This window comes from Pteronotus mesoamericanus, unplaced genomic scaffold (genome assembly GCF_021234165.1).
Source record: "Pteronotus mesoamericanus isolate MK-2021 breed Mesoamerican mustached bat unplaced genomic scaffold, CSHL_Meso_final scaffold_507, whole genome shotgun sequence".
NCBI lineage: Eukaryota > Metazoa > Chordata > Mammalia > Chiroptera > Mormoopidae > Pteronotus > Pteronotus mesoamericanus.
Window position 1 is genome coordinate 17,697,007 of NW_026555319.1, and position 27,874 is coordinate 17,724,880.

The 27,874-nt window shown below is 51.5% G+C and overlaps 3 gene segments (V, D, J or C); all 3 read left to right on the plus strand.

Moving 5' to 3' along the window:
* Positions 1-2,881: 2,881 nt before the first annotated feature.
* LOC129087222 (immunoglobulin lambda variable 1-40-like) lies at positions 2,882-3,436 on the plus strand. The segment is given in 2 exon segments: positions 2,882-2,974; positions 3,075-3,436. Coding segments are annotated over 2 exon segments (420 nt in total).
* A 3,471-nt stretch (positions 3,437-6,907) lies between these two features.
* Positions 6,908-7,478, plus strand: LOC129087223 (immunoglobulin lambda variable 1-40-like). The segment is given in 2 exon segments: positions 6,908-6,998; positions 7,099-7,478. Coding segments are annotated over 2 exon segments (438 nt in total).
* An 11,087-nt stretch (positions 7,479-18,565) lies between these two features.
* Positions 18,566-22,908, plus strand: LOC129087226 (immunoglobulin lambda variable 5-37-like). The segment is given in 4 exon segments: positions 18,566-18,611; positions 18,729-19,076; positions 22,502-22,790; positions 22,896-22,908. Coding segments are annotated over 4 exon segments (696 nt in total).
* Positions 22,909-27,874: the final 4,966 nt, after the last annotated feature.

Sequence of the window (27,874 nt, forward strand, 5' to 3'; positions counted from 1 at the left end):
CTCCATAGCAGGAGTGGGAATCAAACGTGGGGATTTAGTGACTGTGGAGCTTCCTAATCAGCCAAAGAGACAGACAGGTGGGGATCGGCATTGGGGGCGAAAAGAGCATATTTGTTTCCAAACGATCTTTTTTGGTAGTTTGTTTTAAATTTCAACAGCCTTAAGTAAGTTGACAAACACACATGACATTTTCCTTAAATGCTTAAGAAGCTGCCTGCTACATTAGATTACTACACCTGGTTCTATAGAAAGTAGTGTAGGTGTAAGGAAGTAAAGAATACTTCCTTAATGTCTCAAGGACTGTGTCTTGAATCTGGAGAGAGGTGTTGTTTGTAAAGATGACATGACAGTGGTGTCACCCTTTTATTCGTGGACCACCATCGTGCCCGGGGAAGTGTCAAATCAGTAAGAGGAGGGAGAAAAAGCCAAATATTTGGAGATGAAGAATCAATTTAACTTTTTTAAGTGATGGAAACTACCTTATGTACGTACAGGTCTGGAGACTGAATTGAAAGTTTATTTCGAGTAATTAAAAAATTATCAAGTCTACAATTAATAAAAATGGTTTATAATTTTAAAAGTAGTTCATAATATATGTTATTCTGGTCTCAATATTAAAAAAAATTCTTTGGCCGTATCTGCAGGAAAATAAATACAGTATTCAGCAATGAATAGAGAAGAACATTTTAACATATTATGAAATACCTACTAAGAAACACAGTATACACTGTTAGCACTGAGCAGAAAGTTCATACAAGCCCTTGTATGTTTTATGTTATTACTTATTGAATCATGCTTTCCCTTGCGAAGTTGCATAGGTGGGTGTCAGCCGAGGTGGCAACACAAGTTTCTCGTTGTGATAGGAATCGGTAAGTCACAAACCCCAGTTATTGATACACGCAGGGTCGCTGTGCCTTCTCAGGGTCGGGCCCTTCAGCAGATGTGCCACATGGCCCCTTCCAGCACAGTCTGCACAGTCTCAGCTGACGGATCACCCTCTGCTTGGAACGTCAGCTCCGTCGCGCCTGGGGAGAGCCGTGGGGTTGGGTTGCACTGTGTCCGGGCACCAAGGGCTCCCACACAGGAGCCCCGAACCGTGATGCTGGTGTCCTCAGCCCTCAGGGTCCCTAACTGTGTCTTTGTCTATGACCTCATTCCTGTGGCACCTCTGGGCTCCTGCAGGGGGATGGAACAGGAAGGGAGTGAGAGAGACAATGGGCGCTGAGACTGCAGGGGTCCCCTGCGGAGCCAGGGCACAGGCCCAAGAGGAGAACGAGATACAAGCCTTGCGTCTGATTCCCGTCTGGGCCCATGGGCCCACGCTTGCCTCGTGGGCCCAACGCTGGACTCGGGAGAATTCCCCGCAGCTGCTAGCCCCTCAAGGACCCAAGTCCAGAGGCCCTTCCATGGTCCGTGGGGCTTTGGTCCAGTCCCATCTTTATCCTGAGCTGCTCTGATAAAACGTGCCAGCCTGGTCACCGCCACACAGGCAGAGGCTCAGGTGGGCAATGCCTGTGACCGTCCCGAGGCTGGGCCCGTGGCCTTCGTGTGTGCTTCCGTCCGTGGACTCAGGCAGGTTTGGGAGGAAATGCTTGGATTTGGATGAGGAACCTGAAGGGCACTGCCCAGTCCCCAGCACAGGGACAGGGACCCTGTGTGCATCACTCAACTTTCAAGGCTTGGTCACACCACAAACAAGACAAGGATGCTGCTTCTCCTCCACCCTGATCAGTCAGAGGAGGTGGAGGAAAGAGATCGGCCTGGACTGGACTGCGGTTCATGACTCCATGTCGTCGTCATTCACCAAATAGAACCGTAATTCTGAACCACAGTTTTGTTCGTTTACAGCCTGTGAGCACGTTCTTAGGTGGTGAGGGTACTTTTTAAACCATTGAGATGTCGTTTACATATAGTGCGATGCAGTTCACATATATGTGTATGTAATATTTGGTAAAGTGTACATGCAAAGAAAACAAAATCATGGGAATTCTTTCATTTGAGAAGGCCCTGGCTGAATTCTGACTGTGAACTTGAGCGTAGACTCCCAAGAGAGGGCACTGCTCACAGTACGTGGAGGAGCAGGGCTTCTGGCAGGTGGCAGTAATGACAGTCAACATCTACACAGCATCGCACACTAGGAATGAGCACGAGGGCTTTGTCCCCACAAGGCCCCCATCCCTAGGGAGAAGGGGCCCCATTCTCTTTGGTTTTGCTGGGGATCCAAAGGGATGGAGACCGCTCACAACCAGGGTGGAATGACATTCAAGGAGAGGACCCATGTGCCGCACAGAAGGGGACATGCCTGCCTGGGGCTGGTCCCTGGTTTGAATGTGACGCTGGCCTAAGAGTCTGTGTAAGAACCATCACCTCGGTCAGACCACTGAACAGTCAAGGGAGCCGAGGACAGGCTAAACCAGAGAACGCTGAAGAGAGCATAAAAAATCCCCACGATGATGGGGAGGCCACAGAAGGGGACAGCAGGCCTGGACCTAAGGCAGGGCTCCGAGGACAGAGAGCACAGAGATGTGGAGCTTGTCTCTGATGGGTTCTGGTCACCATGTCACACAAAGGTGTGTCTGAGCCTGGACACTAGAGGGCGCTTGGGCCTTGTTTTGAGGGACCTGAGTGATTTGACCTGCTACCAACCCTCTGGCACTGCCTAGTGCCCTCTGTCTTGGGCTTAGAGCTGTGACCTGCCCCACACTGGGGCCTCACGCAACCCCACCCTTGCAAACACCCAGGTCCATCCTCAGGCAGAGGCCCTTGTTTTGAGCCCAGGGAGGAATCATAGAGCTGGGGGCGGGGGTGTCTCATTTGCATGGGTGGGCCCTCCTTCTCTCAGAGTATGAAGAGGGGATGGGAAGGATTGGGGGAAGCTCTGCTTCAGCTGTGGGGCCACAGAAGGCAGGACTCAGCATGGCCTCCAGCATGACCTGGTCCCCTCTCCTCCTCGCCCTCCTCGCTCACTGCACAGGTGACTGGGCATGGAGACAGGAGAAGGGCCCTGGGACGAGGGGTTTCTCCTCTTGTCTCCAGACTTATGATCACTATCTGTGTGTGTCTTCCTCCTCCAGGATCCTGGGCCCAGTCTGTGCTGACTCAGCCGCCCTCAGCGTCTGGGAACCCAGGACAGAGCGTCACCATCTCCTGCACTGGAAGCAGCTCCAACATCGGGGGTTACCGTGTGCAATGGTACCAACAGCTCCCGGGAAAGGCCCCCAAACTCCTCATCTATAGTAACAGCAATCGACCCTCAGGGGTCCCGGACCGATTCTCTGGCTCCAAGTCTGGCAGCTCAGCCACCCTGACCATCAGTGGGCTCCAGGCTGAGGACGAGGCCGATTATTACTGCTCAGCATGGGACAGCAGTCTGAAAGCTCCCACAGTGCTGCAGGCCTGCGGGGAAGTGCGACGGGAACCCCTGTGTCATCTGTGAGCTGGGTGAGCACCCCAGCAGCTGCTGCTCAGGCTCAGCCTGTGACCTGTGACTTCTGCTTATGCTCTGGCCTATGTCCTGGGCCGAATCCATCGAGGGGCACTTTCTGGAAAGAATGGATTCTCCTCTTTCTACTGTCTTCAAGTCACTCACAGTAGAACTTTGCCAGACTAAGGGTCCAAATGAAGCTGAAAGTCTATCTCCTTACGTGCTGGGGACAGTGTACTTCCAGACTGGTTTGTGTTCATTATTTCTTGTAATGGTAACACAAATACAACATTGTGTAGGGCCCCTGAAAGTGTCCTGGGGCCTCGGCTCTGTGTGCTGTGCAGGAAGGATTAGTTGGCCCTGTTGGCGTCTCATGTTATATGTACTTCACTATAATCAGTGCTGACCTGCTTGTTTTGTCTTGTGATTTTTAGTGCAAAACATGCCATCCACAAGTGTGAAATTGTAACAGATTGCTGGGTTCCAGAGGTGGAGGATTAAGGGGGTGGTCCAGGTGGGTAAAGGGAGTCAAGGGGTCCAAACTTCCAGCTATGAAAAGCGTGGTTCTGGGATGTCCCGGACAGCCTGGTGACTGCGGCAGAGAACGCTGGAATCGTGCGTGCTGAACACAGAGAGAAGAGTAGATCCCAAACATTCTCAGTACAAGAAAAAATAAATATTGTTACTGAGCATAGTGAGAGATGTCAACTGTACTTATTCTGGTGGTGATTTTGCCATGTTTATCGGCACTGAATGATGATGTTGTACACCTGAAACTAACATGCTGTTGTATATCAACAATATGCAAATTAAAAAGATGATAACTAAATGAAATTAAAAATATAAACGGAAATTTCTGTGCACAGAAACACCTGCACGTGAACGTTTATAGCGTCTGTATTAATAATCTCCCCAACCTGACAGCAGCAGGAGGCTGTGCGGGATGCGTGTCCCAGTGTCTGCAGGGCACCCCAAGCTGGAAGTGGTGGTGATGTGCCCCATAAGGGGCTCTTTTTTATAAGGGGATGTGATGCACAGTGTGATTCTAATTATGTCACATTTTGGAAGAGATGAAACTTTAGAGAGTGTGAACATCTCTTATACACGTGGTTTTAGAAGGAGAAGAGTTCACTGTGTGAACACAAGGAATTTCTTGAGTCATAAAATTATTCTATATGACAATGTAATAATGGCACTTAAATGGCACTACGGCCTTATTACATGCACTGAAAACTGTGAAGCACAATAATGACAGGACCTTAGCAAATGCGCATGAAATGCAATTTTAGATGTCGAGGATCCTACGATGGAAAGCAGAGTGTGACAGGAACCCATGTGTCTACACTATGAACGTGTGAGCCACTGCACTGGGAGGCTGGGGAGGTAAGCTACTGTCCTAGGTACCCGTGACAGTGAGGGGCACATGTCAGACTAAAAGGAAGGGAAACAGTTCATAGGCTGTGTCCTGGGCGACAAGGTGGATACCCGGGGGAACAGGTTAACAAGGCAGGTGTGGCTGTGCTGTGCACTGGAATTACTCAGCTAAGTGAATGGAAGGACACCAGTGGGAGCCACACTTCTTTTTTTTTTAATTTATTTTTTCAAATACATTTGTCTCTGCCTACCCCCCACCACTTTCCCTTGCCCCCTGCCTCCTTCCCTCCCTCAGCTCTTCCCCTTTGGTTTTGTCCATGAGTCCTTGCTATATGTTCCTTGACTTTCCCCTTCCCTTCCTTTTCCCCGCCCCGCCTCCCTCCTTCCCTCTTGTCTCTGTTGATTTCTTTTCCTTTCAGTGTTGCTGGTCTTATTTTCCTTGCATCTTTGTATTGTTGGTTAGGTTCCAGTTATAGGTGAGGTCATATGGCATTTGTCTTTCGCCCCCTGGCTTATTTCGCTTAGCATAATGCTCTCCAGTTCCATCCATGCTGTTGCGAAGTTTAGTAGTTCTTTTTTTCTTTCTGCTGCGTAGTATTCCATTGTGTATATGTACTGTAGTTTTTTGATCCAATCATCTACTGATGGGCATTGAGGTTGCTTCCAACACTTGGCTATTGTAAATGGTGCTGCTATGAACATTGGGGTGCATAGGTTCTTTTGTATTGGCGTTTTGGTGTTCTTAGGGTATAGTCCCAGCAGGGGAATCACTGGATCAAAAGGCAGTTCCATTTTTAGCTTTTTGAGGGAATTCCACACTGCTTTCCACAGTGGGAGCCAGACTTCTCACTTAGGAGTGTTTGTTGACATTAAAACCTGGGGGAGGAGACGTGATGATTCCAGCGGTGAAGAGCTCGCATTGTAGATAGTGGTGTGTGAACTCATGTTTAGTTTCAGGGAGACAGACGGTTGCATATAGAAATATTTACAGATGTGCATTTTCCTGCGTTAGTTGACTCATGTGCATGTTATTGCTCTGTCCGTTAACTGGATTTGCAAGAGATGGTGGCCATCGTCATGAGTCTGCCCTTTGCCAGTTGTGGGCTTCCGTGCCGTTTTCCAAAAGCACATATAAACCGTTTTAATCAGTCCCTACGAAAGCATTTGGAAAGCTCAGCTCATTCCGTTCTAGAAGTTACTGAAGATTTGCCATCTGGTATCTTATGAACAAGCAACAAACAAGGCTGTTATGCGAGGATCTTGCGACTCATGACCGTGATCTGGGAACAAAGTCCTAAAAGGGCGTCACGCTCTCAGAGTGGCCCGGTTGGGTTCAGGTGCCGACAGTGACAGACAGTGAGGATCGCCCACCACCGCCCACCAGGGACTCACGCGGGGGCTTCCTTTCAACCACCTCCCAGTCCCTGGTCAGGGGAGCCCCATCTTCTCAGGGATGCTGGTGTTTCCACACATGAGAGAAGAGAGCTCTGGTCACAAGGGAGGAATCAATATGAGGAGAAAACGTGTGTCCAGCACAGAAGGAAATCTGCCATTATGGGGGCGGTCACTACTCTGCACTTGCTCCCGATCTCAGAGGAGTTTGTATAACACACACGATCTGGGTCCTGACCCCGGACTCCCCAGGAGGCCATGGACAGAGTCTCCCAGCGCGTCTGTGTAGAGCGTAAAGTGTGCCCTCAGGTGATGAGGAAGCTACCTGGGGACACGCCTGGCCTGGCTGTAAGGCAGGAGAACGGTGGGCAGAGCAGCAGGGGCAGAGGCTGCCTCTGATGACTGGTCACCCTGTGGCAAGATGGGGTGTCTCTGCCTGCACACCAGGGGGTGCTAAGGGCCTGTTTCTGAGGGTTCTGGGGTGACAGGGCTGGTTGCAGCCACCTCGCTCTGCCTGTGCCCTCTGCTCAGGGCTCCCAGCTGGGACCTTTCCACCACAGAGCCCTAACCCTGCCCACCCCCCTACAACCTCAGACAGAGGGCCTGTCCCAGGGCCCAATGAGGAATCAGAAAGGTGGGGGCCTCATTTGCATGAGTGGACCCTCCCTCTCTCAGAATATGAAGAGGGGATGGGAGAGGTTTGGGGGAAGCTCTGCTTCAGCTGTGGGGCCACAGAAGGCAGGACTCAGCATGGCCTCCAGCATGGCCTGGTCCTCTCTCCTCCTCGCCCTCCTCGCTCACTGCACAGGTGACTGGGCATGGAGACAGGAGAAGGGCCCTGGGACGAGGGGTTTCTCCTCTTGTCTCCAGACTTATGATCACTATCTGTGTGTGTCTTCCTCCTCCAGGATCCTGGGCCCAGTCTGTGCTGACTCAGCCGCCCTCAGCGTCTGGGAACCCAGGACAGAGCGTCACCATCTCCTGCACTGGAAGCAGCTCCAACATCGGGGGTTACCGTGTGCATTGGTACCAACAGCTCCCGGGAAAGGCCCCCAAACTCCTCATCTATAGTAACAGCAATCGACCCTCAGGGGTCCCGGACCGATTCTCTGGCTCCAAGTCTGGCAGCTCAGCCACCCTGACCATCAGTGGGCTCCAGGCCGAGGACAAGGCCGATTATTATTGCGAGACCTATGACAGCAGTCTCGATGCTCGCACAGTGGTGCGAGCCCATGGGGAAGAGAGACAGAAACCCTTGCCTCATCCCCGTAGCTGCTCCTCAGGCTGAGCCTGTGACCTGTGACTTCTGCTTATTTTCTGGCTGATGTGCTGGGCCCAGGTTCCCCCAGGGACACTGTGTGGTATAGAATGGTCCTTCTCTGCTCTCTGTCCTCAAAGTCACTCACAGCAGCACTTTCCTAGGCTAAGGGTCCCACCTACACTGAAAGTCCATCTCTCCTCCCGTTGGTGGCAATTTCCTTCCAGACTGGTTTATGTTCACTTTTCCTTGTAATAGTGACATAAATGTAACATCGCGTAGGGCCCCTGAAAGTATCCTGGGGCGTCAGCACTGCGTGTGCTGTGCACGAAGGATTAGTCAGCCCTGTTGGCATCTCATGTTATAATTTACTTAAATGTAATTAGTGCTGACCTACTTTTTTTTTCTTTCTGATTTTTAGTGCAAAATATGCACTAAAGGCTGTTGCCAAGTGGACAAATGTAGTTAAGGGCTCCAAACTTCCAGTTACGGAATTCACGGTTCTGGGGACGTCCCGGGCAGCATGGTGACTGCGGCAGAGAACGCTGGAATCGTGCATGTCGGAATGTAGCTAATAGAGCGGACCTTAAAATATCTCAGCAGAAGAAATAATATTAATTGTAACAATGTATAGTGGCAGATGTCCATTAGACTTACTTCAGTGATGATTTTGTAATATATATTAATATAGGATCATAGTGTTGTACCCTTAAAACTAATATAATATTGTATGTCTGTTACACCTCAATTGAAAAATAAAATATAGGAAGTAAATTATAAAAATAAGTTGAAATCTTCTGTCCACAAAAACCCTGCATGAGAATGTATGCGCATGAAATGCCATGTAGGATGTCGAGGATCCCACGATGGAATGCAGAGTGTGATAGGAACCCATGTGTCTGCACTATGAACGTGTGAGCCACCGCACGGGGGGGCTGGGGAGGAAAGCTAGTGTCCTAAGTACCTGTGGCAGTGAGCGGGCACGTGTCAGACTGAGAGCAAAGGAAACAGTACATAAAACTCCGCTCTACTGATACAGAGGATTCCCATGGAGGGGCAGGCTAACAGGGCAGATGTGGCTGGGCTGTGCACTGTCATTATATAATGAAGTGAGTGGATGACCATGGATGGAAGCCACTCCTCACTCTAGGAATGGAAATTGGCATTTATCCCCAAGAGGAGGAGTTTTGATGATCCCGGCCATGAAGCATTGGAGTTGCAGACAGCGGAACGAACACACGTTTAGTTTCATGGAGACAGACGATGGCACATAAAAGTAATTCCTGATGTGCAAGTTCCTGCCTTAGTTTCTCATACACGTTTTATTGTTCTGTCAGTTGACTGGATTTGCAAATGATGGTGACCCATAGTCATGAATCTGCATTTTGCCGGATATTGGCTTCCGTACCATTCTCCAAACACACAGATAAACTGTTTAAATCAATCCCTGCCAGAGCATTTGGAAAGCTCAACTTGTTCTGTTCTAGGGCTAACTGCACATTTGCTGTCTTTTATCCTATGAACAAGCAACAAACAAGGTTACTTTGCGGGGCCCCCCGAGACTCATGACTGTGATCTGGGAACAAAGTCTTAAAGGGGCATCACGCTCTCAGAGTGGCCACGCTTGATTCAGGTGCCGACAGTGACAGACGGTGAGGATCGCCCACCACCGCCCACCAGGCACTCACGCGGGGGCTTCCTTTCAACCACCTCCCAGTTCCTCCCTGGTCAGGGGAGCCCCAGCTCCTCAGGGCCGTGGGGGCTGGATTCCACAGGGAGGAGAGTTCTGGCCACAAAAGAGGTTTCAAACAGAGGGGAAAACATGTGTCCAGCACAGAAAGGGTCATGCTTATGAGGGCTGTCAATGTTCTGGACTTGTTCCCGATCTCAGAGGAGTTTCTATAAGACACACAGCCTCTGTCCTGACCACAGAACAGCCAGTGAGTCCATGGACAGAGTCAGCTGGGGGTGTCTGCCCTGAGGGGATGAGGAGGCTACCTGAGGGCACACCTGGCCTGGCTCTAAGGCAGGAGGATGGGAGATGAAGCTTTCTGTGATGGCTCTGGTCACCATGAGGCACCGTGGTGTGTCTGTGCCTGAACAGCAGGGGGCGATAGAGCTCGTTCCTGAGAGGCCTGGAAGTCATGGGAGCGGGGACCCGCCTGCTGGCACTTCCTGTGACCTCTGCTCAGGGCTCCCAGCTGGGACAACCCTGCTACCTCACCCATCCCTTGAGCCCAAGAGCCCTAACCGTGCCCACCACCCTGACAACTTTAGATGTGTAGCCTCAGCCAGGGCCCAATGAGGAATCAGAAAGGTGGGGGGCCTCATTTGCATGAGTGGACCCTCCCTCTCTCAGACTCTGAAGAGGGGAAGGGAGAGGTTTGGGGGAAGCTGTGCTTCAGCTGTGGGGCTACAGAAGGCAGGACGCAGGGACGGTCTACACCATGGCCTGGTCCCCTCTCCTCCTCACCCTCCTCGCTCTCTGCTCAGGTGACTGCATATGAGGCAGAGTATGAAGCCCTGGCAATATTCACGCTGTACTTTATTTTTGTCTTAGACTCATAACCACCATCTCTGTGTGTCCTCTCCCTCCAGGGTCCTGGGCCCAGTCTGTGCTGACTCAGCCGCCGTCTGTTTCTGGGGCCCTGGGACAGAGGGTTGCCTTCTCCTGCCCTGGAAGCAGCTCCAACATCGGGGCTGGTAAATATGTGTCCTGGTACCAACTGCTCCCAGGAAAGGTTCCCAAACTTCTCATCTATGGTACTAGCAGCCGACCCTCAGGGGTCCCCGACCGATTCTCTGGCTCCAGGCTTGGCAGCTCAGCCTCCCTGACCATCTCTGGGTTCCAGGCTGAGGACCAGGCTGATTATTACTGCGCAGCATGGGACAACGGTCTCAGTGCTCGCACAGAGCTGCAGGCCTGTGGGGAAGTGAGACAAAACCTCCTCTGCTTCTTGAAATGGGGCCTCCCTGGGCAGACAGCCCTCGGACAAGCCAGCTGCTTCCTGTGTTTGGTGAAATATCGAGCCCTGAGACCCAGTTCAGTGAACTGTGCCTAGAAAATCTGTCCACATTCTTTAAATTTTGCCCCCACACCTGTCCTTGACAGCAACACATTGTGTGATTTTCTCAAATTGAGTAGAAACTCCTGGGTGCAGCCACACCCAGGGGATAGCCCATGATGGGTCAGGGCAGAACCCGGGACTCAGAATCCAGCTTGTGTGAGTCAGACTCATCCATAGTGTGTAGTACGTGCCCCTGTACCAAGAGTTCCAGGGCACATCCCCCAAGTCCTCGTCTATATGACAGTCGTCAGTCCTCAGGGTCTCTCATTGATTCTCTGGCGGAAGTCTGGCAGGTAGGGTTCCTTGTCCATCTCCTGGCTGAGTCTAAGGATGAGGCTGGTTCTCAGTGCAACCTCCTGCGACAGCTGCCTCTCCCTGCCCACGGAGCTGCCGCCTGCGGGGAACCAACATTGGTGCCCTCGCTCATGTGCTGGGAGGGGGGCGCCCCGGCCGCTGCCTGCTCAGCTCAGCCTGCGGCTTCTCCTGCGGCTGTGGCTGCTGCCACCCTGGGTCCAGGTTCATCCAGGGCACCCTGTGGGACTGAAGGCCCCTCTTTCCCTACGTCCTCCAGTCACTCATCACAGCCCACCCCTCGGCAGGGGACTCGGGAGACGGAGGGCCCATGCCCCTGTCGGGGGCAGGCACAGAGTCCCTTGGGGACTGAGGTGGGGGATCCCGCTGTGGTCCTCTCAGACCTGAATGGTGACTCAGGAATCCGGCGTCTCCATGTGTATTTCCAAGGCTTACAGATGGAACCAGCGTCTGTGATCCTGGATGGAAAACTCCGAAGACCCATCTCACAAAATCACAGCTCACTTCCAGAGCTGACTGTGCCTGTCCTGGGGGAGGGTGTAGGTGCCCCGTGACGGACAGGGTGCGGGCCGCCTGGTCGGTGCGGTGGGCACGGACCCCGGCAGTTGTTACGCACTGTGGGCATCTTGCATTCCTGCGCTGCCACGGGACTGTGTAGGACCCAGAGCGCAGTGTCCCGTTTGCCCCACCACCGTGTTTCCACGTATCAAGAGTGTTCCACAGAACAGGATCCTCTAAAGCATCAGAAGAGGCAAAAACGAGAATGGAGATGTGAATCAAGGGCTGCGTGTGACTTAGTGTTGCTCCAGGACAGAGGCAAGAGGACATGGCTCTCTCTCTCTTCATATATTTATGCACACATGCACACACACATGCACATACACATGCCCACACACACATACACACATGATCTCAAGAAAGTCACTTTAAGAAGTCATTTCACATGACTGGAGACACTGGCAAACCCCAAGCCCTAGTGGGGGCTGGCCGGTCAGAGGCCTGGGGGAGGCCGGGCAGACGTGCAGTTCGGCCCTGAAGGCCGTCTGCTGGCAGAGTCCGTCTGCCTGGGGAAGGCCAGCCTTGGCTGTACCGAGTCCTTCCACTGATTGGATGAGGCCCTCTCACATTATGGATGAGTATTTGCTTTCATCAGCCTAATGACTAGGATTAACACACTTGAGACACATTCACAGAACATATAAGAAAGAAGTTTGTTACGATGTGAGGTCACGGTCTATTGAAGCTGACGGAGCGCTGACCCCCAACAGGCCCCTCCCTCCCCGCTGGCTGTGGAGTGGGATCGAGGATGTGAGGCTGTGGTGCCTCTGCTCCAAGGCCTGAGGGGCAGGGTTCCAGGCCGTCTCCACCACGTCACGGATTCCCCACGCCCTGACATTACCCATGACACAGGTAAAGCTCCCTGGTGCTCTCGCTCACGCAGGAGCCCCTCCCCACCTCTTTGCCCTTCTCTGCGGTGTGGTCTCTGGCCTGTGCACACAGGTCCCTGGTTTACCCCTGCTCCTCCAGCCTCCTTCAGGGACTGGGACCCAGGACAGAAAGCCAAGACCTCTTGCCCTGGAAGACGCAGCAGCCGTCGATACGATGGTATGATTTTGACCCATCAGCCCTGGAGATACCTCATCAACGCTCTGCACCCACTGAAAAGGCCACACCCTCTGGGACGCCGGTTCTCTGTTAGGTCTCCATGTGACCTACAGCCGACGCCCCTGACAGCAGCTTGAGGACGCAGCTGAACATCCTGACCAGCGCAACCGAAGGTACCCCGTCCTCCCCCAGAGCTCCAGCCCCGGGGGCAGTGCGAGCCCACCTCCCGGGCCCCCACAGTCAGTCCCCCCGAGAGGGTTAATTATTATCATTATGATTACATTGAGAATATTTCATAATTTTTTTAAGTGGGGACATAAGAAAGAGTTTGTCACTCATCGGCTTACATTTCCCCCACCCCCACCTCACACAGGGACGGTCCGGGCTTCTTTCTTTGTTTATCCTCACATTTGAGCTCCCACCCCTGTGACTCTGTCCTTTCAGAAACCCCTATGTCACTAAGCTCACTGCCCAACCTCTGTGCGGTGATTCCTCAAGTGAATTAAGCGGTGGACAAAGTGAGCAGCCACCCCCAAGTCTCAGCTCCTCTACGTTTTAGGTCGTTCCAGCTCCTGTTTCCAGGCGGTGCTGGCACATGTACCGTGTGTGGGGCCAGGTCTCAGGAACAAGGTCCCCCGTAGCGGAAGGAGCAGCTCCGCAGGCGTGGACAGTGTAGCCCGGCTCCCGACTGCGGGAGGCCTGGGAGATCTGCCTCAGAGCGACCTTTCCCACCAAGAACAGCACTTCCCGTGCTTTACTGTCGATATTTTGAATACAATTTCCATCAGTATTCATTATCATTGAATTTTTAACTGAATCTTAGTGACGTGACTTGTATATACAAAAACATACATACATTTAAGCTGAGTAAACTATTTTAATAAAACCTTATCAAAGCAATATAAATTTTTCCTACAACTTTCTGTACATTAGCCTTTTTGACTCTTAGAGAAGTGCCTCAGATAATGTCACTTTTCAAGGTCCCTGCCAACTTATGTCTGTTAGTTGGAGCGTAGAGTCCCGGGACAGATCGCTGCTCACAGGATGTGGAGAATGAGTGTTCCTTGCAGGTGGGAAAAATGACAGTCAACATTTACACGGCATGAAACCTTGGGAATGAGCTCGAGGGCTTTCTCCCTACAACCTCCCCATCCCTAGAGAGAAGGGCCCCCTTTCTCCTCAGTTCTGCTGGGGATCCACAGGCCAGCAGACCTCTACCAACCAGGAGGGATGGACTGGTGTCCTGCACCGAAGGGGCCATGCCTCCAGGGGCCGGTCACTGCTCTGGACTTGATACTGGTCTAAGGGTTTACGTAAGAGTCGCCACCTCCTTCCTGAGCAGAAGCAGGCCTGAGAGATGTGGAAAGGCTCCCCGCTGAGGACCCTGAGCACAGCATTAATGTGTCCTGAGGTGATGGGGAGGCTAAAAGAAGGGACACTTAGCCTGGCCCTAAGACAGGGTTCAGGGGACGGAAAGTGGGAAGTCAGAGGTTGTCTCTGATGGGTTCTCGTCACCTTGTCACACAATGGCACTAGAGGGCGCTCGGGCACGAGAGGGACCAGAGGTGATCTGAGCTGGGACCAGCCTCCCAGCAATGCCTGTGACCTCTGTTGAGGGCTCACAACTGTGACTTCTCCTACCCAAGGGCCTCACACAGCCCCACTGGCAAACGCCCATGGCCATCCTCAGGTATGGACACCTGATTAGGCCCAGGAATCAGCTAGCCAGGATGGTCAATGGCATTACTGAGTCCTCCTCTCTGAAGTGCAAAAAAGAAGAGAGGGATTTGGGGAAGCCCTGCTTCACCGTGGGGTCACTGAAGGCAGGCCTCTGTGATGGTCTCCACCGTGGCCTGGCTCCCCATCCTCCTCACCCTCATCGTTCACTGCGGAGGTGACTGGATACAGGGATGGGGACAGAGACAAGGGGGTCTTCTCCCTTCTTGGTCTCCAGTCCCAGAATCACCATCTCTGTGCATGGAACAGAGAGGTTGTCCTGGGACCAGAGTCCATGATGGGTCAGGAAGGACCAGGGACACAGAGCCCGGCTGTGTCTGAGTCAGAACACACCGGGAAGGTCCAGTGTGTGCTGTCACCCACACAGCCTCCACTGTCATCTCTTGTGACAACTGTCATCCTGCGTGGTCCACGGACCGTTCCCTGGAGCAGGTCTGGCAGCTCAGGCCCCTTGAGCCTCACTGGGCTGAGAGCCCAGGACAAGGCTGCTCCTCACAGCCACTCCTGCGATGGCGGCCTCCGCGCTCACTCAAAGCTGCAGGCCTGTGCGGCCTGGACCAGGAGAGGCTGCTTCTCAGCTGTCGGGACGGGGAATGTCCAGCCTCTGCCGCTGAGGCTCACCTGTGGCAGCTGCTTCTGCCGCCGGGGCCCAGGGCGGCCCCCGGGGAACGCACGTGCCTCCTCTGCCTGCTGTCCTCCCAGCACCTCGCAGCAGCCCCCTCCTGCGCAGCAGGTCTCAGGCACAGCGGAGAGTCCTGCTCCCCATCGGCTGGGAACATGGCGTTTTGCCCTAAAGGCCAGGAGTGAAATGCAGGTAAAATCTGTGGTCATTTGGGACCTAAACTCTGACTTGGAAGCCCTGCATCCCTGTCATTGATCCCTGACGTCTTTCCTGGATGTTCCAGAGCTGCCACCCCCCCATCGGCCCTCACTGTGAGCACAGTTCCTGCAGCTCACGGGGAGAGCCTTCTGTCCCTGCTGCACCGGCACCGCAGCGCCTCGGGGGTGGCCTGTCTGCACTAGGGGCTTGCGAATGGCCCGGCGTCCATAGCCCTCAGTGCTGACATCCCGCCATTGATGTCTTCTTGTTTAATTGTGTTCTCTACTACTTGTTGAATCATGTTGAATAATAATGGAGTTAAAGTCACTTTGGCCAGTTCCCGATCTTTGTGGGAACGTCCTGCCCCTGCCTCGGTAGCTGACGTGCTGACTGGAGGGCTACGTCGTACGTGTGAGCAGAGGGTGCGAATGACCATACTACAAATGTGCTGGTTATATTTGTATATGTTTTCATTAGAAATTTATTTTAAACTTCAGTCAAAGGCTTTTTCTGCAACTATTGAGATCTTACGGTTTTATCTTTTGATCTATTAATATGATGTATTATATGAAAGGGTTGGTCAAAATGGAACCTTAGTTGGATATCTGCAATAAATCAAATGTAGTAATTGTGTCTCTATTTACTAGTCCGATATTGGACTCTCTCTGTTAATGTTTTATTTAGAACATTTGGATTAATATTTCATGTAATTGTCTATAATATGCCCTTTTCTGTATTTTATCTCTCAGGTGTAAGTATGGCTGTTACACCTGCTTTGTATAAGAATCAGGAAAGCTTCCATTTGTCAATGTTTGGAAAAAGCTAATACATTTGGAACATTTACTCTGAAGGATTTAGTTTTGGTTTCAGAGCTAACTGCATCGTATATATTTTTTTGTGGAATAGTTCTGTTATAATGTGTTCCATATTTTCTAAGGAAATTGCTCTTTCATTCCATCTTTTGAAAACTTTTTTTATCTTCCTAGGAAAATATTTATTTAATTTATTTTCAGTAGATTTTTAAATTTTCCTTTCCCCCACATATTATTTTTAAATTTGTATGTTTGTGCATTATCAATTTTGACTCAAAAGTTAGTAGGTGGTTGTATTCTGCTGTTTACACATGAATTCCATGTGCCAATTAGAGTTACTGTGTTTGAATGTCTCCTTCATTTATTTTTGCACTTATGATGGGGAGATGTTGTTTCTTCCATGTCTGTGTCATTTTCCTGTGCACAGAAGAGAGAACTTCTGATTTCTCACTCTTGATTCTTTTTCTCCTTACATTTGGTAAATAGTCCACCAGCATTGTAACCAATAAGTATGAAGAGATTTTAAAAACCCACCAACTAACAGAATCTCTCTGTTGCCTATATCTGAGAGCACCTTCTACACTCACCCACATGCCAACCTGAAGGACAATGGCACCCAGAAGGCGCATATAATGAAGTCTCGTGACTCAGAGGCTCCACCTGGGCCCCGAGGGAGACCCCGCCCACAGAGGGCCTGGGAGCGGCAGCCTGGGCAACGGCATTCTGGGACAGGGAATAAAATATCAACACTGGGCCCCAACGATGGAACACGAGAGGCCAAACATGAAGACACTACATCTGTGTGGCTAGAAATGGGAAGCTTCTGTCACCCTTTAGTCCCCAGAGTCCCATAGTCTCCACACCTGCAGCAGTTCCCATGAGGTGAAACCTCTATTCTGTTCCCCCTGCACGAAGGGGCTGACTGACTTCTAAGAAATGGTTGGTCCATGGGAGAGAGGACTTGGTAGTCCTGGACCCCAGCAGAGTAACCTTGTTGTCACCACTTCCCTGACCCTGCTTGTCCTTTCCTGTCTCTGGGACGCAGCTGCCACAGGCCCCATCCTGCCGAGCCCTGAGTCACCAACTCTGAAGCCTCTGCCCTAGAAGCCGGTGGATCCTTCCCCCTGAGCTCACCCTCCTCCACCAGAGCGCTCTGCCCTTGACACCTGCCTGGGGCGTGTATAGTACCCACAAAATGCTCACGGATGCGGCCGCCCTGCGATCAACAAAGCTGCAGGACTACCCCCTCCAGAGCCAGCAGCCCTCATGAACCCCGCACACGGTGACTGCGCAGGTGAAGGGCCCCAGAGACCGCGGGCTCTGTCTCCTCGCACACCCCGAACCTGGAATCGTCAGTGCTGGAGCATCAGGAGCTAACTACATTGTATTCTCTTTTGGAAGAGACATGTTTTATTCAAACACCAGCGAGAACACACTGATCATTTTAAGCAGGGAGCAACCTGCCTGAGATAAATGAGAAACACCCCTCGGGGTGCCTGAGAAGAGAGCGTGTTAAGGAACTGCGTTTCTGGGTCACAGTCATTTACTGAAAGGCCTTATGGGTCTAGAAGTATGGGGACCATGGCACCATTTGCACAGTTAAAGCAGAGTTGCATACGGGGCACAGAAGGAAGTGATATTTTCTACATTCAACTGCCCAGACAGTCAGCACATCTGCAAACACATCACAATCTCATATTTAGCTTGTTACTAACCTAATACAATGACTAAAAAAATACAGAAACATTTCGTTTGAAATATAAACAACTTTTAGGACACCGAAAAGAAAATTTTGACAAGAAACATGTGACACAATAGAGAATACCGCAAACATAAGAATATTACGTCAATTTCTAAAATGAAGAAGCATCTACCTTCTGCACTGGTAAATGTGGTAAATTCTCCACCGAAGCCATCGCGTTTTACCAATTACATACCGAATTCAATCAGATCTCCATAAAAACTGTGCATGCCTCACATGAATTAAACAGTTTGCTGCATTGTTCTTTGAAGATGTCCCTGAGTATATTCCTGGAAAACTCCCTTCCTACGCCATGTCTGCAAGCAGCCCTTCAAACCACATCAACTGTCTCGTCATCTGTAATGTTGGACAGGAAGCTCACTGTGCATCTACTTTGAGACATCTTTACTGGAAATGACTAAATTAGTTTGTAAGTTACATACATGATTGAACCTCTCACAGTTGGGAACACTTGGGAGGGAGATGCCACAGTAACCAGGACAGTGCATCAGAGTCACGGCATCTGGGAACCAGACCCTGGATGTGCGAATAGTCAGTGACCTGCTGAGGCGCAGAACCCAGCAGGGCTCTCAGGGCTTTGGTCCAGGAAGACACGTGTGCCCCGTGACATGGAGGGGGCGCGGGGGGCTGCCCTGTAGTCCGCACACAGCTGCTCATGAGGACTGTTAACTCAAGGGGGCCTTGACTTGGAGGCTGGGCCGAGTTCCCTACTGGAACTCACCAGCTGTGTCTTCGGTGGCCTGGCCCATTCCCCTGAGCATTAACACAAGTGTTGTCTCAGCAGGTGCTGACCCCAGGTCTGTCCCAAAATGTGAAACCATATTCCACCCTTCTCAGTCCAGGGTGTGAGCTGAGCTCCAGCACCAGGGCTCAGGGAGGGGCTGGGCAGCCCCTGGATGGACCCACATTTGCATGGGCGGCCCCGCCCCTGGCAGAGGGTGGGGAAGAAAAGGAGGCCTGGGCAGCCCAGCCCCACCGCGGGCTCAGGGGCTGTGGGCACCATGGCCTGGACTCCTCTCCTCCTCGTGCTCCTCTCTCAGTGCACAGGTACGGACAGAACTTGGGTACCCTGGGAACCCACAGTGCCACTCTCCTCTTGCTCAGAATCTTGATAAACTTATCCCTGGTCCCTGCCCCATCACCCATGAGTGTCTGTGCCTGCAGGTTCCCTCTCGCAGCCTGTGCTGACCCAGCCGCCCTCCGTCTCTGCATCTCTTGGAGCAACAGCCAGACTCACCTGCACCCTGAGCAGAGACATCAGTGTTGGCGGCTATACCATATACTGGTACCAGCAGAAGGCAGGGAGCCCTCCCCGGTATCTGCTGTACTACTACTCAGACTCAAGCAAGCACCAGGGCTCCGGGGTCCCCAGCCGCTTCTCTGGCTCCAAAGACACCTCGGCCAATGCAGGGCTCCTGACCATCTCTGGGCTGCAGCCTGAGGACGAGGCCGACTATTACTGTGCAACCGACCATAGCAGTGCTTCTCACAGTGACACACTCAGATGGGGAAGTGGGGCGAAAACCTCAGCATAACAGTTTTGGTTCACGACAACTGGAAGTATTGAAATAACTTGTATGTATATAAATTTTCCTTGGAAGTACTTTTTGATACATTATGGGTCACCTTCACTTTTCTCTCCTAACAAGTTTGAAGTCTCAGGCAGCAGAAACAAAATCAAACTACAACATTTAGGACTCAGAGGAACGCTGCCCGTCATCTGTGTGCAAAAAAACCAGAGCCCGTGGACCTGCCCTCTTTCCCTTGAAATGAGGCAATGGCCTTTCCTACCTTTGTCTTGGTCAGAGCCCAGGCCCATCCCAGCAGGGGGACAGTCTCTCCCAGCAGGGACTCTGTGCATGGAGGGTCAGAGCAGAGACTGCCCCGTGGCTACGCGGCCCCTGAGCTCCGAGCTGGCAGGAGCCCCGTGTTTCAGGGCCCAGAACCTCAGATGTGAGTGAGGACTCAGGCGCAGGAGGAACCCAGGAACAGAGCTAACCGGTGGGCCTTGCTGGGGACCTGAGACGCCAGCTGTGAAGTTGAGGGAAGGGGGTCCTCAAAGGGGAAAAGTGGGGCGTGAGGTCCGCAAATCTCTCCTTGGACCACAGGGTGGTGGCGGAGGCTCCACAGTAGCTGGGAAAGTGTTGACCCGCTGCAGGGGGCGTGGGTGACGTGGGGCCGTGGCTGAGATGCACCTGCAGCTGCCACCTCCCAGGCCCATGGGGACACTTGTGAGCGGGTTTACCGAGCCCAGAAGCCCTGACCATGTCCCCCTGTCCTCTCACCCCCCACTGGAGTGTGTCAACAGCCCAGGGTGTGGGCTGGGCTGTGGGCCATAAGGAGCAAGTGCTCCCCAATAGGTTCTGTGTCACTTGCCTGGGGAGCTCTTGATGAGCCCAGAACCGAAGCCACCTTCTCCTGAACATATGTCAGCAAACACATTAAGTGTTGCCATAGCCACAGTCCTACAATCTCGGGGCAGATCACCGACTCTTCCTTGGGACCTGGGACGAAGGTCACTGACAGTCAGGGGTTCAGGCCTCTTCATCAGCCCATCGTTCATACTCACGGCCTCTTTGACCTCCTTTGAGGTCTAGCCTGATGAGGAAGCTGATTGGCACTGTCACATGACTTAGTAAACCCACTGCCACAAAGAATGCCCATGCCACGTGGAACTGAAGTAAACACCTGCCCTCTTCTCTCTAGTGACCCATCACTGTCTTGTCCCTGACTGTGACCAACACTCGTTCAGGTTTTGACTTCTGTTTTCACTTGCGCTATCCATCAAGAGGCCTCACGGTCTCACCATTGTCTGTCTTTATGGGCCCAACACAAATGTCTCATTTCCTTACTGGTTTCCTAATGCAAACAGAATCGCTCTGTACCTGGTTTCAGAGTTCCTTGGTGGCATGACAATAAGAGCAGAATCCCCACATCTGTGACCTGGTTTCCTGGGGGCCATCTTCTCCCAGGCAAGAACCCCGAGACCATGGAGTGTTAGGCAATGCTATGTTATCTGTCGCTGCCACAGTTGAGAAAAGATTTGCACCATATTTAAAATTGGAATGAACAGCTCCTCCTATTTCTATTTCAAAATACATTACCTTTATCAACATCACTGGACTAATTTTTCTAAAAATAATAATGTAGTTTATTGTCAATCTACAATAATATTAATATTGGATATAAAATTACTAGTGAGGGAAAACTCGCCCTGTTTGTAAACTTGGATGTCTGATAAAATGAGAAATGCGATCTGCTTATTTCCATGTTTGTCATTATGTATTTTTAAGTTCTTGATCACTGTAGTTTCAAACCTCAAAAACACAATTACAGTCTCAGGTGGACTTTTTAGCTAATTTTAGCAAACATTTAAGTGGGAAATAATACATATTTTACACAGTTTTTACATAGTTTTAAAGAAAACAGAGGAGAAACATTCCCCAACATACTTTGTGAGGCCATGTTTTCCTCGTGATGCTAAGCAGACAAAAATCTTCAACCATGATTCCAGCCACTCAGTGGTGAGTTGACCTGTAACTTCATCACTCAACAATGAGACTGAATGAAATGACATGAGGCAGAGCAAGTCTCTCCTCCCCCGCCCTCTGTTGGTGACCGTGGGGACCATGGGGAGCAAGCCTTGGACCCCACCTGCATTAAGGACGCTGAATAAGGGGCAGTCAGAAGGGAGAGGAGTTAGCGCTGCAGGCGTCCCCGCCCCTCCCTGGTATCAATGAGGCCAAAGAGCCCTGTGGGGAGCTGAGTGCCCGCCCCCACTGAGCACAGAAACGCCACTCAGCCCTGTGCCTCCCTCCCTGAGGTCAGCAGGGCCCAGCCGTGCGCTTGTCCCTCACCCCACGTGAAGGGAACCAGCTGGTGACAATCACTGCCCTGCTGTCCCCAGGAAGCTGTCAGCAGCACTGGTCAGTGTTTGACCTTTGCCAGGGCCAGTGGGAGCTGAACATACATGCCCTGACCTGCTGCTGCAGCCACACGGGAGGGCGGCCTGATCACAGGAAGAGACAGTGGGACCCCGGGGCTCCTGATCTGAGCGCTGCATGTCCTGGGTCCTGTAAAAAACGCCACTTGTTATTTCGAGAACCAAGAAATTAAAAACTTGAATGAAACAAGAGAATCTACTGAAACAAACAGGGAGGTGACTCAGATGAGGAAATACAGTGATGGGTATTATTTTGGCAATGATCCTACAATCCACCTGAAGAGCAACTACAAGCATTCGTAGTGCAAATGGAAAAGGAGAAAAACTCAGAATTTAAATAGAAGTTGAAAACAAACCGAATGGAAATTATAGAGTTGAAAAACACAATGTGTAAAATTAAAAAAAGGAAACTCTCTGTGAGGAATCAGGAATAGGTTAACCTGTTTGTTTATAAAGGGCCACCATTCCTTCTGCCCTTCCCACCACCATGACTGTTCCCCAGAGGACGTCACCAGGGGGCGCTGTGGATCTTCTCAGAGTGAAAGGCGGAAACCAACTCAAAGGGTCTGAACTGAATGGGTCCTGTGCCCACAGTCATGGCCTGAGGTAGAGGTGACAGACAGCAGGTGCTTCCTCTCAAGGGACAGACCGGAAGCCCACAACAACCATTGCGTTCTCCTCAGAGGAAAGCTAAGAGCTGACCTGAGGACCCTGTATTGGATGGTGCTAGAGGGTCCTATTTGCATAACGCCCCACCAACATATCCTTTACCCAGCGAGCTGAGGAGGAGATAAAGGGACACCTCCAGAGACCAGCACCAGCCTGAGAGGCCAGGGGATCTTGGAAAGGCTCCACCATGACCTGGACGCCTCTCGTCTTTCTGCTCCCCCTCCTCACTCTCTGCCCAGGTCCATGGACGCTCCAGGCACCAGCCTTTGGAGGGATCCCTCTGCCTTTATTCTTGATTCCTGACATGTGTCTGTTTTTATTTCAGGGTCCAGCTCCCAGGCTGTGGTGACTCAGGAGCCCTCACTGACAGTGTCCCCAGGAGGGACAGTCACTCTCACCTGTGGCTCCAGCACGGGAGCCGTCACCAACAATAACTATCCACACTGGTTCCAGCAGAAGCCTGGCCAAACCCTGAGAACACTGATTTATAACACAAACAATAAATTCTCATGGACCCCGGCCCGGTTCTCAGGCTCCATTACAGGGGACAGAGCTGCCCTGACGCTATCAGGGGCCCAGACCGAGGACGAGGCCGAGTACTACTGTGCCCTGTGGTACAGCAGCTATTACCACAGTGACAGATGCAGGTGGGGAAGTGAGACGAAAACACAGGCCCCAGTGCATCCTCTGCTTCTAATGTCCCCGTCTCCTGTTCTCAGGGGCTGCGCCTAGTGAGCGTGGGATCAAGAGGTTTGTCTCCATGGCCGCAGGGGAGGCAATCAGAGCAATGTTTTTAAGCTGTGACATGTTTTAACCCAGATTTTTATGAAGATAAAGTCATCTTTAAAACAAGAGCCCATATAATCAACCATGTCACAGGTGATGGATAAGAGTAGCAAAAGGAGAAGTTATACCCACATGGACACAGGTGCACACACACAGTCAAGGCTGAATGGAGCTTGGCCAGCATTTCACAACCAAGGCAAAACTTCATAATTTGGTGCAAAGAAGCAATAGATGCAGAGTCTCTGAAAACTGGAGCTGGAGCTGCCGTCCCACGGGAGTTTCCTTGCACGTCTTCCTTCTCCAACCTCTGTCATTACAGAGGAACATTCAGGGGAAAATACCTAAAACTTTTCTTCTGGGTCAAATCAACTGCATAATTCAAACAACGCAAAGCTAACAGGAGAGCAGGCATCCTGACTACAGGATTAAAATTTGAGACGCTCTTCAGAATTGGCACCACCATGTTTAGTAAAAGAATAACTTCTCTTATTTTCACCTGTAGAGATTCCTTTGTTGACTCATGATCACCAATGGAACTGCTTCCCTTCTAGTCATGTAGTTATTTCCTCCCCTTTCCCATAAAAATCACAGCCTTCACCCCATAACTGGACACAGTTTGGCTTTCTGCATGAATCTATGCCCCAGGCTTGCAATTATTTATTTTCTGAAATAAGTGCTTGTTGCCTCTCACTTTGGCTTTTAATTTTCAGGTTAACATTGGTGACATACAGCTTTGATTTATACAGATAAACACTAGAGGGAAACTTAGTAGAAACATTATATAAACACAGTCCCCATCTTGAGAAGGACATGGGTTCTGAGCATACGCACATACGGAAAGGATTTCTCGTGCACCCGACCAGGTAGACATCTGGACGAGGTGCTACCTGGAGGGGCGGGGCATCTAGCATGGGAGGTGGAGGAGGAGGACAGTGAGCATCCTTTTGCAGCCTAAGACTAGCTCAAGCGGCAGGGTCTCCGGTTCTCCCCATGCGTGACCTCCTGCAATCCCATCTCCCTCAGGAAAGCAGGCCAGACGGATTCCTGGAGGAAGTCCTGGTGGGACTCACATCAGAAGTGAGACGGTCTAAACGGAGCCAGAGGTGGACGCCGGCGGGGGTAGCGGTGCCCGGCCATGAATTCTTTCAGAACTGCGCGTGCCTTTCCCCGTGGCCAAGAGTCATCACCCGAAAGGTCTAGGTTGACACTTTTCCCAGATTTGCAATAGGATACAGGGTTGCTCTTGGTCACCTGTAAGAAGAGTGCTAGGAAATGGGGGCGGGAGTCAGAGAAACATTTAGGCAGACAGGGTCCAGAGGTAAGTTTCACTCTAGTCCCCAGGATCCACGTGCGCTCATTTACAGGCTACAGATGGGAGATACGAGGGAGGAGACAGGGGACCAAATGCCGACACGCCCGAAAGACCTTGAATGAGACACTAAAGATATTCCCTTAATGATTATAAAGAGGGTATGTACGAGAGATCCATGATCAGAGGGCGGCATCGTCAGGTGTGCATATTAGAAATATAACTGGTAATTATGCAAAGAATACAATAAAGTGAGGACAAACAATAGGCAGCAGCGGACTGGGGGAACCTGCGTGGGCCTGGTGAGCATAGATGGGAACCTGCGCGTACTCACCTCGAGGGATACAGGGAGGTGTGGGAATGCGGAGGTATTGTGTGCAGAACATTGGGAACGACAGCGTCATTGGAGTTTGAGAGGCGTGTGCACTTCAGCAGTCAGGAATGAGCCATAGGCGGGGACTCCACCCTGGAGTGAGGGACTGCACTGTGACCATGAGCAGTGTATCAGAATTAGCATCAATGAGTTAGATCCCCGACTTGAGGACAGAGTCAGTGAGCTACTGAGCTGCAGGAACCAGCTGGGCTCCAAGGCCGTTAGCTAACGTGGAGATGTGTGCCCTGCCAACATGAGGGGGCGCTGTGGGACATCACTGTGGTCTGTACACAGCTGCTCAGTGAGGACCTTTTACTCAAATCCCAGGGCGTGGAGGCTGGGCCCTGAGCTCATTGATGGGGACAGTAGCTGTGTCCTCTGTGGCCTGGCAGAGTTCCCTGAGCAGGAACCCTTGTGTGGTCTCAGCCAGTGTTGCCCCCCAGGGCTCTCCCAAGGGGTGAAGCCAAACTCCATCCTCCTCAGTCTTTGATGTGAGCTGAGCTCCAGCACCGGGGGCGAGGGAGGGGCGGGGCAGCCCCTGGATGGACCGCCATTTGCCTGGACGGCCCCTCCCCTGGCAGCGGCTGGGGAAGAAAAGGAAGCCAGGGGAGCAGAAGAGTTGGTCTGAGGTTAGGGAACCAATGAAGGGGTCACAGGGGAGTCCTCCCATCCCTTCCAGGGTCCTGAGCTGGGGGCTGCTTGAGGCACCCTGTGTCCCCAAGACAAGGCACTTCAGATGCTGGGTTAGGACACAGGTCTGGGAGGGACCCAGGCAAAGAGCTGCCTGGCACTGGGCCGGTACCTGAGCCCCAGCTGTGATGCAGGGAGCAGGGCATCAGCAATTGGGTGTTTGTGTGGATTGAGCATCTGCGGACAAGAAACCTCTTTGTGGGACATGAGAGGATGAAGGAGAGGCTCTGCCGTTGCTGAGAAAACAGCGAGTCTGCTCCGGAGAAGGTGGGTGAAGTAGGTCCATAGATAGGACTTTCCAACAGCTCATACCCCTGAGAATCCATAAGAAGTCATGTGAAGGGCGCTTCCTGAGTCCGCAAGAACTGGAGAGAGTCCTATTCACTCCTCATGCCCCATTGCCGCTTTTAATCAAACCCAAGTTCACAAGGGAGCCTTCATAATTTGGGACTGCAGACTCCCCAGTGTATACAGGAGGTGACTCCACCCACGATGGTCCTGCGAAAGCTCTTTCCAGGGGAGGAGCAGAGTCTCTGTGGGCTTCTCTGAGGCCGGAACAGACTCCCAGGCACAGCCCTTCCCTACGTGTGTGGCCTAGGACGGCCTGGTGGTCCTTCCTGAGCTCCGCCCAGCTCTCCAGAGTCAGGTCAGGCCGCACAGTCTCCTTGATCACGCGGGGCTCAGCCTGAGGGTGAACAAGGCTCCTTGTCACTGTCAGGGGAGCTGAATACAACCCAGTGACACAGGAACACCCAGTCCACGGAAAGTGCTAGAACATCTGTCTTCTATTCCCCCTCCCCCCGTAGAACCTCTCACTGATCTGTCCCTCCTGTGGCCAAGGCCAGCTCAGTTGTGGCTTCTGCTGTCACTGTGCCAGTGATTCTGTAGGAACTGATGGTTCTGAGTCATTCTAACTTCATGAAAGCAACAGAAATCACTCTTGTTCTTCCTGCTCTGCCAATGGAAAAAAAAATGTCTTTTTCACCAGTAGCTAAAACATCTCCTGTCATGCTGACTGGGAATGACACACAGAAGGCCTGCGTGTGTGAGCCAGGAGCTTCAGGTCCTGCTTGCCCAGTCCCCAGCTGGTCCTGTGAACCTGGCCTGGGCTGAGCTCATCATCCTTGAGCTCTGAAACCTTCACACAGCAGAATTCTCTCTCTCTCCTGAGATCAGATCCTTGAGAAATTTCCAGATTCCCAGGCACAGGCACAAACCCCTTCCCATTAAGGCCCTGGGTATTAGTCTCATAACCTTTATACAGCACCCAGTTTATTAACACAGATCTTAATTATTTAAAGTTGGTTTTTAAAGCATTTGAATTTATTGGCCTACAGAGTCTATGACCCAACCCTCAATAGCATCGATTGTCAAAATTACAGGGAAATTTTGAGAAAGCTCTGTTTTTTCTTTAAGGTCAAAATTGGAGGAGTTTTCAAAGACGTTGATTAGGATGCACTGAAGAGTGAGGCCATTATATTGAAAAGGGGAAAATAATATACACTCAAGATGTTTATAATAACAGCTTGGTTATCAAACTTTAGACTGAAAATTATCCTAAGATTAGACTAAACTATCTGAAATGTCTTCAATATACTCACAAAATTTCTGAAAAATCCCCCCTCACGAAGTCTGGGTCACAGGTGGTACCTTCACGATCACCTTCCCCTTCTGTGTCCAGGGATCTGGGATCAGAGGGAGCCTGGCTCAAAAAGTCAGATATCTGACCCTCAATCAATATAAAATAGACAAGTGTGAATTATTTATTCAGGTGATATATTAGTGAGGATTCCTGTTAACAGGTAAAGCTTGATCAAAAAGCGAATGCACAAACTACATGCTTACAGTCTGATGAAAAAGAGGAAAAGACATTGAAAGAATATGACTGTGCATTGCTGAAATAGTGATTAATTTCTAACAAAGGGGTAATCACATAAAAAATGAAACTGTCTCCTGTCAACAGGGGACACGCCTCCAACGGGGCAGTCACTGCTCTGGGCCTGATCCAGCTCCATGACCGATGACAGGAGTGAAAGCAGCTCAGTGCTGACCCCTGAACAGCCAAGGACTCACCCTGAGGAGTCTAAGAACAACATGAAAGTGTCCTGAGTGATGGGGAGGCCCCATAAAGGGGCGCCTGGCCTGTCCCTAAGGCAGAGGGGTCAATGAACAAAGTTGTGAGGAGGCAGGATCTGTTGCTGATGGGCCTCAGCCACCGAGTCACACAATGGTGTGTCTAGGTATGGACACCAGGGGGCGCTCAGGGACTGTCCCAGAAGGTCTAAGGTAATCAGGGCTGGGACCTATTACTTGGCACTGCCTGTGTCCTCTGCTCAGATGGGGACACAGCTGTGACCTTACCACTCCTGGGCCCCACACAGCCCCACTTTACCCCTCCGCCCTTTAAGTCCCCAGGCAGAGGCCCTACACGACTGAGGGCCCAGGGAGGGATCAGAAATCCGGGGACGTCATTTGCATGAGCGGACCCTCCCCCCTGCAGAGTATGAAGAGGGGAAGGGAGAGGCTTGGGGGAAGCTCTG